Here is a 17,620-nt window from a genome sequence, read left to right on the forward strand (position 1 = left end):
TCATTGAGGCGTCTACTGTATATCCCATCGTTTTATTAGAAGGAGAGAATTTACTGCCTCTGTGTAGCTTTTCTCCTCTTTTTCTCGCTTCTGTCATCTTCTGCGGGTGAGTTACTGGTGGTTGGGCAATGACGCAATTGTGGAAAGGTCCTGGGTGCAGTCAAACTTGTAATTCAGTGAGGAATTTTTCATCTGGTCAAGGCTGGCCAGCTCTGTCTTCATAAATAAAGATGTTACTCTTCAAAAGAGGAAAACAGAGGAAGAGGAAAGAAGAGACATGAAATAAAGGAGTCCTTGAGTAACCTATTTACTTAACACTGCTGGAAAACCCTGATATTAATTTCTAATCCCCATAACATGGTCACAGGTCAAATTTCTGTGCTGTTTACAGTATAAGGTTCTACAAATAAGGACACACTGATGCTGAGCATGAAATAATTTGAGACTTGATCCAGGAAAATATTATCCTGACCAGAGGAATCCAGAATTTGTCTTCCAGGCGGTGTTTTTGGGGATCATTCAAGGTCTGCTCATGAGTCTGTTATAAAGTTACTGCATAAATCTCCATATGCCATATGCAATTCAGTCATTTTCAATCACTGTCTTCTCTGTTCATCTAAATTAAATTACAGCCATGACTATGTATATAAGTTCAGTGCACAAAATGTTAATCTTTTTAAATAAAATATGATACTCCCAGCAAGGCAGAACCCCCACCACCACCACCACCACCAGCAAGTGTACATACATTACACCATTGGAAGTCAGCTACTGCTATCATCAGCTGTGGTTGAAGTGGGAGTCTGGACTGTTTCAGTGGTACAAACTCGCCCCATGTGTGCTTTATTACCTCATCTTCAGGGGTGATTTATGGCTCTCACACAGGCCACTCTTCTGGGCTGTTTATAGATAAAAGAAAATCATGGCTTTATTACCCAGACGGAGTGGGTCTGTTTACACAGCAGATGGGCCTCATTGGAGAGCTGCAACAGGCCTGCATCACACATATCTGATCTGCCTTTTCAGAGGCAATAAACTGTCCCCCATGTGTGCGCACACCATCTCTGAACAGAACTGATATGTGTTAAGTACAAAATGGTATCTCTTGCACGACAAATTCCACTAGTGTCTTCTCCTAATGTTCACAAGTTGACATTTTATCCTCATGACTCATCCTGGAAAAAAGCATCAAGCTTTGCTCAGATTTGTTAAAATGGTTCTGCCTGGATCAGAGCACCTCATGCTTTCACAAACACATTTCTATAATCAAACGTAGGCTACTGTTTCGGCTTGTAAAGTAATTCAAGATCACACTGAATAGCGCATGTCCTTATATGTTCTTGTGTTTACCTGAAGTTCTCTCCCTTGCAACCATCTAAAAACTGTTTGCCTATAGCGCCATCCTGTGGTGACAATGAATACAGCACAAAGCACACAGGAGCGCACACAGCACACAATTTTAAGAGCCAACATTTGTGACAAACAAAAACTTAACTGTTTTAAAAAATTATGTGAGCTCTGGATAAGAAAAACAGTCAAGAGGTGTGTTACAGTATTACATTATTTTATTAGCCCGTACAGAAGATTACCTGTGTTGTAAGGCTCTGTTTTTACTAAGTTTACACACTGGAGACCAAAAACAACAGCAGCTTACGATAACACACTGACATCATGAGATCAGTGATGTCTACAAACCAAAAAGATACTTTTTCAAATCAGGAAAAATGATAGTGTCTCAACATATTAAACTGATAACACTTAATGTAATTTACAGGTCTTCCTCTACATCCTCTCCTTAGTGCCAATGACAGTTACTGGGTGACTTCAGAAAATAGTAAAATTATGGGCAGGTTTTCACCTTTGACCCATGAACATCCTCCTTTTTGATAAGAAAACAGTGCAGGATCAGTAACTGTGATGACATTGTCTAACATCTGTGATATTTACTATAGTCGAAGCATGCGAGTTAATACGATACTATTGTCTGCAGAAAAGGATGTTGACAAGGATACACAAGCGAGAAGCGCAGAGTGGTGGTTGGGGGGGGTGTGTGTGTGTGTGCGCGCTGTGCAGTTGGAATTGTTCAGATTGTTCTCAGTTTTGGTTTCTGATTCTGCTCATGGACTCCACTAAGTTACTCTCTACCATTTCTATAATCTCATTCTTATATTAATGTATAACCACTCACTCTCATCTTTGAACAATAACCGCTAATACATTTAATATGACAAAATGTAGTCTTTTGGCGACAGAGACCGGGAGCTTGTAGTTGCTTTGCTGTTAAAGAAAACACTGTATGTAACATAGTGGTAAAAACCTTTTTTTTACATTCCAGCAACAGCAAAATGTGTCATTTTAATCATAACTTAACATTTTAATAAGTAACTATGTGTAGTGTATATAGAAGATTTTTTCCTGTAACTACACTATAACTGTTTTCTACTCATAGATGGTTCAGTGTTAAAGCTAAGGAGGACGATAATGCAGTAAAGTACAGTGTTTTTAGCACTGCATTTAGCAACACTAAAACAAAACGTGCTGCATGTATCAGCCAGTCTGCAGTCACACATGGTTTCATATTGTTTTACAAACAGGGCGGCAAAGGGAGCTGTGATTCAATCACTGTGCTGCATGTTCCACAATGTATCTGATGATGCAAGGTAAAGCTAAAACAACAAAAAGCTTTGAAACAGTGTGAGGCAAAGTTTATCTCTAAACATTCTCACACATTAATGAGCAGAATCAGAAATCATTTTTAAATTAAATAAATCCCACAGTTTAAAGAAATTAGTTCAAAGAACCCAACACTAGGACTCTGCGACTGTTTGAGAGTAAATTGAGTATTCATGTTCAGGGAGCGAGGGGACCCAGCCTCAGCTCTACGTGGTGCGTGAGCCAAATGGCCTCGGTGGGGTTGTCAGCTCCCTCCTCGCTCGGCCTGACGGGAGCTGCGAGGTTGCGGAAGTCATGTCTGATCTTAAACGAAACAGTGACATCCGCATCCTCTTCTTTCTGAGGGATGACTTTGATGAAGAAACCAATCTTGTTGGATTTCCTGAAGGCAACAACACTGGAGAGGACAGAGATCAGGTTAAGAGCTACCTCACACGATTAATTCTGTGTGTGTGTGTGTGTGTGTGTGTGGACTAACTTACTCTGGGTCATCCTGGAAGTCCTGAGGTTCAGCCAGTTCATCGTACTCTGCAGCAGCATCCTTTCCTGCCAAGACCAGTTCCTTGCTGGGTACTATGACCTAAGCAAAAATACAGTTCTAATATTCAGTGATTGTCACAATGAGGGGCTGACAAGATTTTAAATGTGTGTTTTCCACTTCACAACATGCTAATGTGTAAAAAGACTAATTATTAAGTATTTGTCAACATGGCTTTAGGTCTACTATACAGCAATATCTAATCAAATGTACAGAGATCACAACACTTTGAACTTCATTCATCAGTTATAGCTAATTTATTAGTATTTCTAATAGTCAATAATCACTTTGCTACTTCTGAACAAATGTCTTCACTGCACTAAAAAGGACTGGATATGTAACACAAATATGAAAAGTGTCCAAAATCTAAACTGGTTCATCTGATTAATGTGTTCCCCCTGCTGAGTCAACAGTTGTGTCATGTGTGTGTGCAAACAAAGAGAGATTTGAGTCACATTTATGGGTTACGGGTTAAAACTGAAGTTCCCACACAGTCGTCAACAAACTACAGAATGTACAGATGAAATACATGATATATATGTAAGAGGTGAGCAAGCCCAGCTTCAGGTAGAGCTGGTTGGTAAAATCAACTGAGCATGTCTTGATGTTGTTCACACTGCCCTACAGGTGTGTGAATATCAGATCAAGCAGAATGACTGGACTGTGCACTCTGTTTGGCTATAATGTGAGTGGAAATGGGTCATGAAGATGCTCTGTTTTGGCCAGGAGCTCTTCCTTACCCCAGCCTGGCCCATGACTTCATCACTAAAGAGGCCAAGACAAACAGCCTGTAGTCACTGAGGGTCCCGCAGCAGCTGCTGGCAACAGACAGCTCAGCGTAAATTTTTCCACAGGAACACGGCACTCTTAGCCGTGCGTCTGACAGCTGACAGATGGAGGCAGAAATGGGACCCAATTTCATCTGCATATGAGATGATGTGAAGGCTAAGTATTCAATAAGTAACTGGCAGTATGAAGGGGCTGAGTGTCCTGCACGCTCTGAAGCTTGCTGGTAAGACTGCAGCAACCCTGTTTGATAGAACATGCAATATTTAAGAAAAGGCAGGTGGTGAACAGTTGCTACCATCTGTAACTGAACCTCTTCCTCCTGTTGTTCAAGAACAAAAAAATGATGCTCATTCCAGCAGTTCGAGCTCCATTCAGTGATGTTTTGGTCACTATGAGGGGCAGACGTTCTCCAAACCAAGCTGACAGACCCACAGCCCTGTCATGTTACTGAAACTACAGACAAATACCTTGGCAGTACTGTTGATATCATCAGGATCGTCCTCCTCACAAGCAGCCAGTGAGACGTGGGTGATGTTCTCCACTGGGTTGGTCAGGGTCAGCAGCACTTGGCTCTCCTAAACAGAGTGGATAAAAGACGAAGAAGTTTAGCCCTTTCAAAGCCGGCTGAATTCACTTAAAAGGATGTGCAGTGCTTAAAAGTAACAGTCTGGTCTTCCTTTGACCACTAACCTTAGTTACTGTCTGGGGACAAGGGATTCTTGCTGAGGAGTGTGTAGCAGCATTTTGTCCTGATCAGGGATGTTTGTAACAAATGGGTTCTTAGGAAGGCTGAATGCGTTTCAGATTGTCCCTTGTACAAGTACATCAATCTCTTGGCATCATGCTGTTGCTCATAACAAGTACTAAGAGATGCAGTCCCTTGCATCAGAGTCTTAAAATAAAACTACTCACTCTGAATACACTGTGATAATGGTCTCTGCACTTTGTGCAAATTAACTTTATCACCTTGTTCCTAATGTGATTTTTGTATATTGCTTTTACTTGTTAATTACTAATGTACTCTTTTATTGTTTTGCTTTGTATAGTCTCCTTGTAGTAATGGCAGTCTTTACAGCAGCTGGTACAGTCCCATTCGTCTTGTGTATAAAGTGGTAGTTTTATACCTGGGCTGCAAAGTTAATTTCACGTAGGACGATAAAAACTGAGACTTGCTGAAGTCACTACAAAGTTGAATACTTGGTTTTAACAGCATGACACAGACTCAAGGTAAAGATTATGATTTGGATGAACAAAACATATAAAAAGATATATTCCCTATGTCAGAGCCAGTGCATACACTCACCTTCACGAACCGGAGATTTGGAATGGACATAATTCTCACTTCAGGGATATAACTCCTGTGGGAAAAATAGGGCCAATCAATACACTGTAACACTCAGACACACTTGCAGCACTCATCACTTTTAAAATGATATTCATTAAAAGGTAAAATGAAAACAATTAAATTGACTGAATTGTATTTTTCATGTAATACAGCTTTGTCTTTACTACAACTGAAAATTCCAAGTAAAAAGTTAAAAAGCAACTGTTCGAACAACTCCTGAGAATATTATCACACTATTTGTATGGAGTACCACATTACAGTTTATAAAAGGCAATAACTTGAAACTTTAGAGACTTAATCTAATTCAACCACTACAGGCTCGAGGCTGATTTAGATTTTTAATCAACTGAAAAAATGTGTTCAATAACAGTGTGAAAACACGTGTTTTAGACAGAATCTGATGACCAATACTCACACAGCCACCAGCTGAATTTTAAACTTGATTGAAGTCGGATTAAACTCTGGCTTGCTCAAATTGTGCTCACATTTCTGGTGGAGGAAATTAAGAAAAACATTATTATCTAAATGTGATCTATATGAAACCAACAACCTTTGACTGATACAGAGGAGTAAAACTCTCAAGTGGTACTGACCCTGCAGCGCAGTGAACGCTTCATCAGAAGATGCTTGTGTCTGGGGTGGAGCTGAGACGCCCCTGCAGGCTGGAAGTCCGGCTGTAGAAGCCGCTGGCGCAGCGTGGTTACTGAGAGGACACAACAAAACACAGACTCAACTCAACCTCAATTAGAGAGAAACAAGTTATCATTATTGTTTAATGAGATCTGGAAAAAGATCTTACCCTCTGGTAAACTGATGGGCCTGGTGTAACAATCTTCAGGCAGGGGCTCCACTTCCTCAAGGGCTTGGGCAGGTTCGATGGTGATCTCCTTCTGGTCCTCACCCTCCTTAAGTCTAGTGGAGTTGCACAAACACAGCTGTTAACAATCTGCTGTATCTCGTTTAACGATGGCATTTAATGTGAATTGAAAGCTGACTACTACACAGTGAGATTTTCTAATGTTTACAACACTCAGACCATACACACATTACAACAAACTTAATAATACAAGTGGTTTGTTTTTTTGTTTTTTTTTAAGACATTAACATGCTCTCATTAACTTAATGTAGATCTTACAGAACATTGCCCACTGAGAATTTTCATTGCCCATACTTGACATAGGTAATCCAGTTAACAGTTCAGCAGGCATATTATATTTTTTGTCAAAGCAACATTAAAGCTGCATGGTTATGCAGTTGGGAAGAAAGACTTTTGAGAACTCAGTGATGGTGCCTTCAAAGATGCATCAACGTTCGTGATTTTACACTTGACTAATGAATGTAACCTTTTAAAGCAAAGAGACAACCATATTCACATTATTGTTTTTGTGGTGTCTTAGTCTTATTCACATTTGTCTTCCGGATCTGACAGCATACTTTGTCAATACAGTGCCAATTATACATTTTCAGATGTTAAGCAGGGTCCTTGAATGCATTCCAGTAAAGAGATTTAAAAATGATCCCTGCTAACAACCATATTACCACAAGGTGATGATGCAACTTTGAGAAAAAATAGGGGTGACAAACTGTTCACTTTGATGGATTACCTATGTATCTCAAGCCAAGTTTCAAGGCTCTGCAAATTGATTTTCATGGCACTCTGAAATTAATGAAACAATGGCTGCTGGAAGGTAAGAAATCAATTTATCTAAGTCACCAATAATACATACATAGACAATGTATAGTTACTGGGCTGAAACACAAAAACCCACAGGAGCTGTCCTATATATTAAAGTTTTACTAGGGAAAAAAGGGACTATAGGTTGACTCAAAGCAGTGATAATTCCTACTATAGGACAAAAGACAACTCACGAAAGCCCTGCCAGGCTTGATATGGGAGCTCCAGACCTCTGCCTCTGCAGTCTGGTTCCAAGGCCATATTTTTCCTGGGAGAATATAGGGGAAAAAAAGATCAGGCATTTTACCTACTGAAAATTAAGGAGAACTGAAGACAATTTATAAAATTACCTAGTCTACAGCTATTTTGCTACATGGCTACTTTTAACACAAGATCTTAACCTGATAAGGGAATTTATGAAGTCTTCTATAAACAAGAATGGAAAGAAATGGTACTTGACATAAAAAATAAAACGAAACAATAAACAAGCTGAAACAATTTCATTTGTCTTGTGGTAAGAGACAATAACAGGAGTCTCTCTGCCCAGGATAGCGGGAGAGAATCAACTGAAAAAGAAAGAATCATCTGACAGACTACGAGCTCAGGACTTAATTGGAATGACAAATATTTTGATCTGGTTACACAGTCTTCTATTTCTTCTCCCCCTCTAACCAACATGAAGGCTCCCATTGTGTGTATTTCAGTCTCATTTACCCAAGGAGACATTCATGTGATCTGTGAGGTCACTTAGTAACAGATTAGACAAGAACAGATATAAAAGAGAAGACAGTGCTACTGTAAAGATGAGACTAGCCAAGTTGTGAAAAATACAACTCACCACCACATGAATAGTGTGTTGCTGGGGGGTAAAAACCAAAATATCAGAGTGCATAAGCAAAGAAAAAAAGAGAGAATAAAGAACCAGGTGAAACCAAAGCGATTTAGCAAACATTAGTGGCATTTGGTGACATGCAACAGCAACAGAAATGCATCAGTGATGGAACACAACAGCAGGACATCACAGCTTAAGTGTTTAAAATGCTACTGGCACAGCATAAGAAAGACTGGTTTGCATTACTGAATCGTAATTATTGTAAAAGCGGAATGAAGGCAGTGTAAAACGTGCCAATAAGCTCAAGAAGCATGAAGACCATGCCCACACCAGGGCAATTTGATTTGAAAGTGAACATTTTCTGCTTTGTTTCAGTCTTTCAGAAACAATAAGCTGCCTCTCTTTTCTGTTGTCCTGAAATTTCAAAGTGGACAGAGGACTTTTTGAAAGCAAACTGAAAATGCTTGTGTTGTTGTACTTTAACAGCAAACAGCACATTCATATGTATCTGCCAAAGTGTGGACATGGTGTCAATCTTGCACTCCAACCAAGCAGCAGCAGCTAATTATTGCCTCCTGTTTTAGTTAAATGTAAGCTAATCATATAAAATCCGTAATGGCACATTCCCAAATAATGGCAGTAAACCCTCAGTAATATTAGTGAGACACTGGTATCTGTATCAAATCAATCTTTGATAATTGACCTATGCTTCCCAAAAGTACCTACACATTTTGGAATAAATTATACTGAGACAACAGCTATCTGACATTTTAAAAAGATTAGGAAGAAGATATGGATTTTTGAACTGTCGGGCTCAGAGGGAGCAGAGTACCGAGAATGCCAGAGGCATGCATTGTCTTCTCCTGGCCAACTTCTTCCTGTCTCTCTCCTGCTTCTCCCGGTGGGCCAGCTGTTGGTAATACTCAACCAGCTTGTTGATCTGTAGGGAGCAAAAATTCAATACAGAAACTGGTCATCAGTATTCCAGCACTATATAATATGTGGTTACGGAACAGTTTGAGAGGTTTGAGCTATGTGAATACAGCTTGAAAAGGAACTCTAAAATATGACAGTATATGGTGATTTTACATCTCTGTCTATGAAAAGTGCAGAATATTGCTCAAGTGCAATGTCAGTCACTGAAACAATTACTAAGTTTGTACAATAATTACAGGTAATTTGCTTTAAAATCATGTCAGTTGTAAGAAATATGAAAAGGGGTCATTATAATTTGTTGTTTGTGTCACATTTTGAGGCCTAAACAACTAAGCAACCACTTGCTTATGCCATCTATGGGTGTTGGTTATTCTGAGACATTCATCTCATCTAGTCAAAAACAACCAATGCATGATCAGGAAACATGTGAGCAACTCGAGAGAGTTTAGATGACCACAGGGGAAAACCTACCCGCTGAGTATGAGGGTTCTCTGGTTCCTGCCATCCACCGCTGGCTGCAGTGAACAGAAAGGCACCAAAATATCAGACTTAAGACAGCCATACGGAGCAAATACAACCAAAATACCTTTTTTTCCCATGAACTGAACTAATGAAAGGCTCAGGAGTTACAACAGAACTTCAACACAATATAGCATTGTAGCACTGATGATATTTTTTATACCTACTGAAGCTAAAGTTTGAAAATAATTATGACCACATGAACATGTGTATGTTATATCAGCACCCACCAACTGATTTATCAGCCATTCCCACATCCCTAGAGGTCCAGCGGCAGAAGCCACAGGCCAGATAGTAGGCCTTCTTCATGGCTGTCTTGGTAGGATCATCAGGTAGAGGTGCTGGGATATTGGTGGCCCGAGTGGACAGCGTGTGCATGCAGCATGGGCAGTCAAAACAATTTGCACACCTACAGTAGAGCACACAGATTATTAGGAATAAATAACGGGACATAAATGAAATAAATAAAATGAAACCAGACACTAGTTTAAATACCAGACAGATACAAAGTGACCCTGCATCATCTGCACATCAGTCTCACCTGTTCTTTTTAAGCTTTGCCTCTGCAGATGGCATGTTCTCCAGACAGCTTGGACAATAGTGGGAGTCCACCTGATTATCAGAGACAGGGGTGCAAGAGAGGAGTCAGCCAAACTGTTCATCCATGTTAGACTTTATTTTACACTGTTTTATAATTGTTGAATAATCACAAGTGTCTGGATGACTGCAACGTAAATAAAGCGAGATTTACTTTATGTATAGTTGACAGTGATGAACAACGACAGAGATACGAACTGAATATAGTTTTTGTTATTTTACGTGAACTGTCACACGTTCACAAAGAAAAAACCCTAACTATTAATGTGAAGTTGCCATAGAAGAAAAATCTGTATCACTCTGGGTGTGGTGTCCATAACTGTTAGCCACGTTAACAGGCTGCTTTTTGACGGTGGGGGCGTTAGCTGGTGTGGACCAAAGTGAAAACAAATGTTAATACCTTTTGGATATATCGTTCATAGTTATTATATACGAGCTAATGGGATAGTTTTACGTTAAAATTGATGAATAGTAAGGGCTAACAGGCGTTAGCTTGTTCTATGCATGACGCTAACTTCAACGGAAGTTAAACCGTCGCTTACAGCCAATGAGATGAGGACACTTTCTTGATTGACAGGAAGCTTATCCGTACAGCGCACGAGAAGGTCGGACTAGTCCCACCTTCCTGTCAAAGCTACTAGCTAACCGGCTAACAACAAAGTACCTGCAGACTAAATGAAGCTAACAGCTAGCTCGTCATAACCGGAGGGTAGTAAGGAAAAACGTTAACCCACCTCGTGAGACACACATTCCAGAGATCGTAGCTCACTACAGTAACGACAAAAATAAAGTTGGGATAAAGGGGCTCTAATCCTTTTCTCTCCACGGACCAGATAGACAACTCTATCCGGCTGCAGAAGCGACGCCATCTCTGAGCGGCGCAGCTGAATCCGAAGGTTCACTGACGGCACTGCTGGTACTGATGTCACCGCTGGTCGGTCTGGCCTCTGAGGAAACGTACTCTGCTCAATGTCGAGCTCATGTGGTTAATATTGGAACTGCATGTTAGGGAAAGAGGGCAGCCACAGGCCCTGAGGCCCAAAGCCAGAGCCTCTGTTAGAGGTGTTGAAGGGACCGTTTTTAAGATTAGAAAGATAGAAAGAACGAGCTTAGTGAAAAATAGGAAAGATTCAACATTTTTCTACACAGCAGTACATTACATACCTAGTCTGCAGTATGCCAGTGCAACATATAACATCTTTTTTTTTATCTATTTACGGAAATATACACAGCATCACAAGTTTTTGTTAACAATTTTGTTAAAAAAAAATCTTAAAATTACTTTCAAATCCAGAATAATAAGAATAGAAGAATACACAAATACTGTCCATTTCAAAAGTTTGACTGCTAGATACAAGATGTCTCCTACTTTACTGTATAGTCTATGCTCAGTGTATACTAACTGAAGGCTTCAAGTTTCCAGATTGCTCTTGCTCATACATACACATCTTGCAATCTAATTTAAGCACAGAGAAACCTTTCTACCTCAGCACATGAACATGAAAATAGTCTTATAGTGTCAAACTCATTCATACATCATTCTGCAGGGTGAAGCTCAAACATCCAAATGAGGTAACAATGAGCAAAACATATTTTTGAGTGGAGGTGAACTTTAGAATATAAACTACATCACTTTTTTTTTCCCCCTCAGTTTCCAACCAAAAGCGGCACTTAACGGTTGCTGATAAATTCAAAAATGTGTCTGAATGACAACAAGAAGAAGCAAAATGACCACAAGTGGTGCAGGTACTGTGCATAATGGGATCCTTTATGTGTCTGTGCCCAGGGGCCCAGTTGTCTTACACTCACACCATACTATCTCTTTAACTTTGATCATAATTTGTGCAAATCCAAGTAAATAAAAATGCAACTGTAAAAGACAGTTATGGATATGGATTAGATATCCATATGGATTATGGATTATATATCCATATCCACATGGATTAGAGTTTTTAGTTGTACCTGTATTTGATGAACAACATAATTGCTGTTGAAATCGTGTCCTAGGAATTAGTTCCAATATTTACTGTCTGTGTAGCAGCTCCGGGGCCTGTGACTCAGCTTGATGTTGTGATATTTGTGAATTCAATTTGAGGATTGTTTCCCATAAGGAGACTAAACAAACATTTTAACTGAACGTCACAATATTACGGAAATAGATGGAAATTTCCATTTTTGCAGGATGCAGTGATGCATGTGAACAAGTTCCTGCAATCCAGAGGCTATGATCAGTCAGCCCATTACACAGTTAACATTAGATCAGTTGGGGAAGCCAATATAAAAGTATATAGAAGTATATTTTCAAACTGAACACATACAAAGACTGTGTTTCTCAGAAGAATAAGGGAATAAATACAGTTTCAATACATGTTCAAAATACACTTTAAAATAACTTTGAACTATGCATTGCATAGCATACTAGCACATTCATTCCCGCCCCACCCATTTCTCATTTTATATTACCTTGCTGCAAAAAGACTGTACCTTAGTGGGACAATACAGATCTGAACACTGGAAAGAGGCCTGTCAGCCACCCACAGGGCGTATGGCCAAGTACCAGCTCACCATGGCAACAGCTGATCCCAGAGAGGTGAAATGATCCATGAATAAAAATTTAACAAACAGTATTTCCAGTCTTTTCAGGAAAGGTGACACACACCATCTTGTATTCATTACAGCACAGCCGAGCTCAACCTGTCACTCAAAGAGAATCTTTCATTTACCATTTTTATACATATTTTTTTCCCCGCTACAGTCTGAATGCTATTTATGAGTGTTCACAGTAGGTTAAGCACCAGGCACGCTCAGACTGACAGACACACACAGAGACCATGTTAGCTGGGTTTGCTTTAATTTTGGCAGATTGTCTTAATTAAGGAAAGTGAATGCTGAGGGAACTCATTCATTTGTATTTATTTACAACAAAATAGTCCTTATTAAATAAACGTAATATCAACTGGCCCACAGTGTTGTTAATGCTCATCATGTGAATGCTGTGATAAAAGCCATAATCCTCTAGCTTTACATCCAAGCTATATGTACTGATGCTGCATTCATTCATTCATTTATTCATTAACTGGGGCCTGTTGTGCATGCGGTTTACGTCAGCAGAGGGCGTCATCTCAGCCAGCTGTGGTGCCCCCTCCGCCCCCACAGCCAGAGGAGTTTATTAAACGCTGAGGGAGAAGCGGACAGACATCCATAGCGAGCAGCCACCGAGGAGGACGTCGTGATGTGGCCCCTCTTACCGCTGCTGCTGCTCGGTCTGCTGAGACCCTGCGCCGCCGAAACCGCCTTCACACAGGTACCTGTTGATATGCACACACACACGCACACACACACAACAGATTCACAGTAAGAACGCAGACAGACGGATGAGACAGACGTGACTACCTGACTTCAGACGACATCCGTGTGTGTCCAAATAATGCGTCGTTCACACCTGTTTAGTTAAACAGCAGCAGGACAGTGATAAGTGATATTTGTAGATGTGATGGTTGCAGCCTACAAACAGTGAGAGGTACAATTAACGCTTTATTTTAGTCATAATTTAACAGTATGCAAAATAATGTACACAGTCAATGAAGCAATGTATGTCAATTAGCAGCACCTGTCATCTATTATAACCCCGATGGTCAGTTTTTACTTCAGCCCGCTCATTTTTTCAGATGTACTCTGTCCATGTTTGACATGTGGTCAGGGTTTTCGAGAATGTTCCTCGTGACAGTTCATTTTATTTAACTCAGTTTTTTTTTTTTTGCCCAAAGTGCCTGGTAAACTAGCCAGCAATTATGTACCCTATGTTAATGTTTCTCCACTTAGCAGACTGTTCATCACAGGCCTCTTTTGTAACCCGCAAGTGTTGATGATATATGGTATTTCAACACTTTTTTTTCACACCACAACGATGTGATGAACATTATGCGCATAAAATAATGTATGTTAATGGAATACACCGCCACCAATGTCTTTTTGTTCATGTGTTTATTTTTGTGATTTCATTATTTTACAGTTTAAGTCCTTTTATTATGTGGACAGATAAGATACAGTCTCACCAACAACAAAAATTTAGAAAAAAAAGTGAATCAACAACTGTTTTAATTAATGGAAATTTTTTGACCTCCAGTAACCTGCAATGCCCACGCTTGTAAAGGTGTGTAGTGCCCCTGACATTAATCAACAGGACACTCATGTTAGATAGTTTCTTAAGCTTCTGTTTTCCACTTCTCTCTCTTAGAGTCACCTCTGTTATGCAGATACTCTGTCACCTGTATAAAACACAGTCATAAATTAAGTGCATGATGTGGAGGAGATTGTTTTACAACGAGCACAAATGAACTGAGATCAAGCCGAGGCTTTGAGTTTTAATTTAACTAAGTGCCTCTGCCTCTGAGAGCAATGTTTCCCTGCTCTGTTGACACTGGGCTTGAGTTTTGTAGTGGGGCAGATGTCAGCAGGTCTAACCTTCATAACAACAACAACAGAGGTATGAGGAGGAAGAAGAGGTGAACCTGTCGCTGCTGTCCCTAATGTGCCTTATTTGGTTAACACTTTAGGATCCATTTGGTGAATAAGCTGATGTTTGCACTGCAAAGACAGACAATAGAAAAGTAATTTATTATTTGACCTTCAGGGCCTCATCAACATTTCCCTGCATATTGAAATTAGAATTAGTTTCAAGGTAAAACTGGATAATAAGTTTTCATTCAGTCATTATTATCATTCTCTCGATTGCCATATTTCCTCATATTAAATATATTTGGAGACTTGTGTAGAGCTGCAACTAAGAACTATTTTCAATATCAATTATCATTTATTCTCTTGAGTGATTGTGTAAAATGTGTCAGAGGTGAAAATTACACTTGTGTCCAATTAACAGTGAAAACCCAAAGAGATTCAGTGTGCCATCATGAGAGATGAATAAAAGTAGCAAATCTTAACATTTGAGAATCAAACTAGTTGCTGATTAATTTTCTTTGAATGATTAATTGATTATTTCCATTCTACACTGATATTAATGATCATGATTTAATATACATATGATGAGTGTTAAATTACCCATCAACTTATTCATCAGACGATATTATGTTACTATTCATTCTTTAGTCATTAATACTTGGCAGCACATGAAACCAGCAAACAAGTGTGCGGCTAATGTTTGTTAAGTAAAGATTACGAAAAATGACTGTTGAAACCAATCATTAAAAGGAGGGGGTGTCTGAAAACACATTACTCATAAACATTTTATTTTTATGAAGTAAGAGTGGTCAAATCTATGTCAAGGCCTTCAGTTGGCAAGAGCATGTGTGTGTATAAAGCTAAAGTAAATACTGGACACATAATGACCTGTAGGATATGTCCTCATTGGAAGGTATTAGTTTCACATATTTATCTAAAAAAGCATCATTTACGTGCAGAAATACTACACTACAGAAGTACTGGGTAAAACTGTGTTGGCTCTGTTGGAGTTAAAACAAGTATAACCTGCTTTGACCTGTGTCTGTACCCCCAGCGCTGTGACTCATCCACAGATGGCACCATTTACAAATACCATGCAAAGACTCTGAACGGGAGTCACACTGTGAACCTCAGTGACTACAGAGGCAGGAGCGTCCTTTTTGTCAATGTGGCAACATACTGAGGATTCACCTTTCAGTATGTGGGTAAGAAACAACACCACGTGTATCATTGTGTGGGGGGGAAAAAAAAGTGCTTCTCCACCTGAATACATTGTACTTCTTTTCTATTATCAGAACTGAATGCACTACATGAGGAGATGAAACCACTTGGACTCACCATTCTTGGCTTTCCCTGCAACCAGTTTGGGAAACAGGAACCGGGGCAAAAACATGAAATCCTGCCAGGTTTAAAGTGAGAAATCTTTCTTTTTTTCAGTGCAAGACTATCTGAGGTCAACCACAATGAAAACACTGTTTAAAAAAACTTAAGTTTCACCAAATATCGGCTTTTTGGGAACTTGAAAGTGTCTTCTGCTGGAAACCTACACAAGATGAGAAAACAGGAGACTCCCCTAAATGTCAGTCACAAGCTTCTCAGCAGACGGTATATTGTGATGTGTTGTAACATAAGAACCCTCATAGTTGAATGTAGAGAGGAATTTTCAATATTGGTAAATCCTCTGTCAATCAACAAAGCTTCATTTAATCAGACAAAACATCCTTTGGCAATAAGATCAGTGTCTCTTAGTGGCCCCTCTCACACACACACTGAATTTATGTCTCAGGTTCCATCAGTCATTTTATATCCATAGCAAAGCCTCTGTAATACACAGTGTGGTTTTGCTCAGCTTGTACTGAATTTAGGGCAGCTGCCAGGTCACATAGTGCTCAGAGGCACATCCACTGATAAGCTGCCCTCTTTCTGGATTCCAGGCATGTCAGACCAGGGAATGGATTTGTTCCAAACTTCCTGCTGTTTGAGAAAGGTGATGTGAATGGAAAAGATGAGCAAGAGGTTTTCACTTACCTCAAGGCAAGTCACGGTCCGCCGGCAAAGTGTGTGATTAAAAATTTTAATTTATACTGTATGTCAATAGAAAGCCTGTTTAATAGTAGTTTACATCACTAATGGTATTCTCCAGCTGTGCACAGACTATTCAGTCAAATCATTTTTTCACCACCTGTCATCTTAGGGTGGGTGCTATTTGAGGTTTTCTAATCAGAGTGCACACATGGAATTAACTACTTTTGACCTGATAAGGCATACTCTGAAATAGTACATAAATATGTTCACACCCCACACTGAGGCGTACACCCAGCCAAACCCAGTATTAGGTATTTTAAATAGCTGTTAATGGCTGCCACAATTTCTGAGCCACTTAAAAATCTCACTAGGTTTGCTGGTTGTAATGTATGAACAGTAGATCACCCCACCTTCATCTAAATGATTCATTTGCAAAACAAAATCAAAGGTGGCCGTGTGCCCATACAGCTCTGCAGGGTGGAGGTTATTCACTTGACGGTGCACTGTGATTTTCTTGATCTCATTATAGCCCTGTGCTCTCTGTCACGCAGAACTCCTGCCCTCCAGTTGGAGACAGCTTTGGTAATACTGCCAACAGATTGTTCTGGGAGCCTCTGAAGACCAGCGACATTAAGTGGAACTTTGAGAAGTTTCTGGTGGGACCAGACGGGAAGCCTGTGATGAGGTGGCACCCAACCGTCAACATTTCGGGGGTCCGAGCTGACATTCACAAATACCTGCTCCAGCGCTACACACAGGATTTTTTTAATTAGATCTCTGCTTCATCTTAGAGAACTGTACATCTAATGAAGTAACTGTAACGAGATGCACAGGATAACTAGAGCAAAGGTAGAATGTAAAAGAGTGTAATGTTAAACAGTTTCTGGTGCATGAAGGTGGCATGCTGAATGAAGAGGAGGCTTGAAAACAGGAACTCTGTGGTGCCTCTTCGGAGTCTGGGGCTCAGGCCAGCTCTTCAGTGCATTCAGGCTGCCCTGCAATCCCACAGCATCATGTCATCCTTCTCATCCCCAGGACCTGTTAACCATTACAGACTAAATGTTAATTACTTTCAATAAATCATGGAAAACAACACACTGATGTGCAGACTGCTTCCTTTACGAGAAATGACTGTTATACTGTGGGTGTTATGTCACGGAGAGGGGATCATGTTGCAGCAAATTTGTGGACCACCCGACATTTCTATCCTGCAATAAAAAAACATGGACAAAA

At 39.9% G+C, this 17,620-nt stretch overlaps 2 protein-coding genes across 3 annotated transcripts; one reads left to right on the forward strand and one right to left on the reverse strand.

Moving 5' to 3' along the window:
• Positions 1–1,547: 1,547 nt before the first annotated feature.
• dctn4 (dynactin 4) lies at positions 1,548–10,837 on the reverse strand. 2 transcript variants are annotated; one of them, XM_018675561.2, is made up of 14 exons: positions 10,639–10,837; positions 9,849–9,919; positions 9,538–9,716; positions 9,260–9,303; positions 8,685–8,792; positions 7,859–7,879; positions 7,215–7,288; positions 6,145–6,257; positions 5,939–6,048; positions 5,761–5,834; positions 5,304–5,358; positions 4,468–4,575; positions 3,156–3,253; positions 1,548–3,070 (listed from the first exon to the last, which is right to left on the reverse strand). In XM_018675561.2, the coding sequence occupies exons 1-14, from the start codon at positions 10,771–10,773 to the stop codon at positions 2,851–2,853; spliced, it is 1,410 nt and encodes a 469-aa protein (XP_018531077.1). In that variant the 5' UTR covers positions 10,774–10,837; the 3' UTR covers positions 1,548–2,850. The 2 variants fall into 2 exon arrangements, with proteins under 2 accessions (XP_018531077.1, XP_018531078.1); XM_018675562.2 differs by lacking the exon at positions 7,859–7,879 and having other exon boundaries at positions 10,639–10,836.
• Positions 10,838–13,040: 2,203 nt separating this feature from the next.
• Positions 13,041–17,482, forward strand: gpx3 (glutathione peroxidase 3). The gene is made up of 5 exons (XM_018675570.2): positions 13,041–13,208; positions 15,417–15,567; positions 15,658–15,775; positions 16,297–16,396; positions 16,939–17,482. The coding sequence occupies exons 1-5, from the start codon at positions 13,137–13,139 to the stop codon at positions 17,158–17,160; spliced, it is 663 nt and encodes a 220-aa protein (XP_018531086.1). The 5' UTR covers positions 13,041–13,136; the 3' UTR covers positions 17,161–17,482.
• The last annotated feature ends 138 nt before the right edge of the window (positions 17,483–17,620 follow it).

The sequence above is a fragment of the Lates calcarifer genome, linkage group LG8 (genome assembly GCF_001640805.2).
Source record: "Lates calcarifer isolate ASB-BC8 linkage group LG8, TLL_Latcal_v3, whole genome shotgun sequence".
In the NCBI taxonomy this organism is placed as follows: Eukaryota; Metazoa; Chordata; class Actinopteri; family Centropomidae; genus Lates; species Lates calcarifer.

Bases quoted from the DNA above. Each gene is read 5' to 3' on its own strand.
- dctn4 (XM_018675561.2), bottom strand. From the start codon at position 10,773: ATGGCGTCGCTTCTGCAGCCGGATAGAGTTGTCTATCTGGTCCGTGGA. The intron at 5,359-5,760 runs GTGAGTATTGGT...TTTTTCCCACAG, and splicing joins AAAATTCAGCTGGTGGCTGT to GAGTTATATCCCTGAAGTGA. The intron at 4,576-5,303 runs GTGAGTGTATGC...CACTCTGTTTAG, and splicing joins CAAATCTCCGGTTCGTGAAG to GAGAGCCAAGTGCTGCTGAC.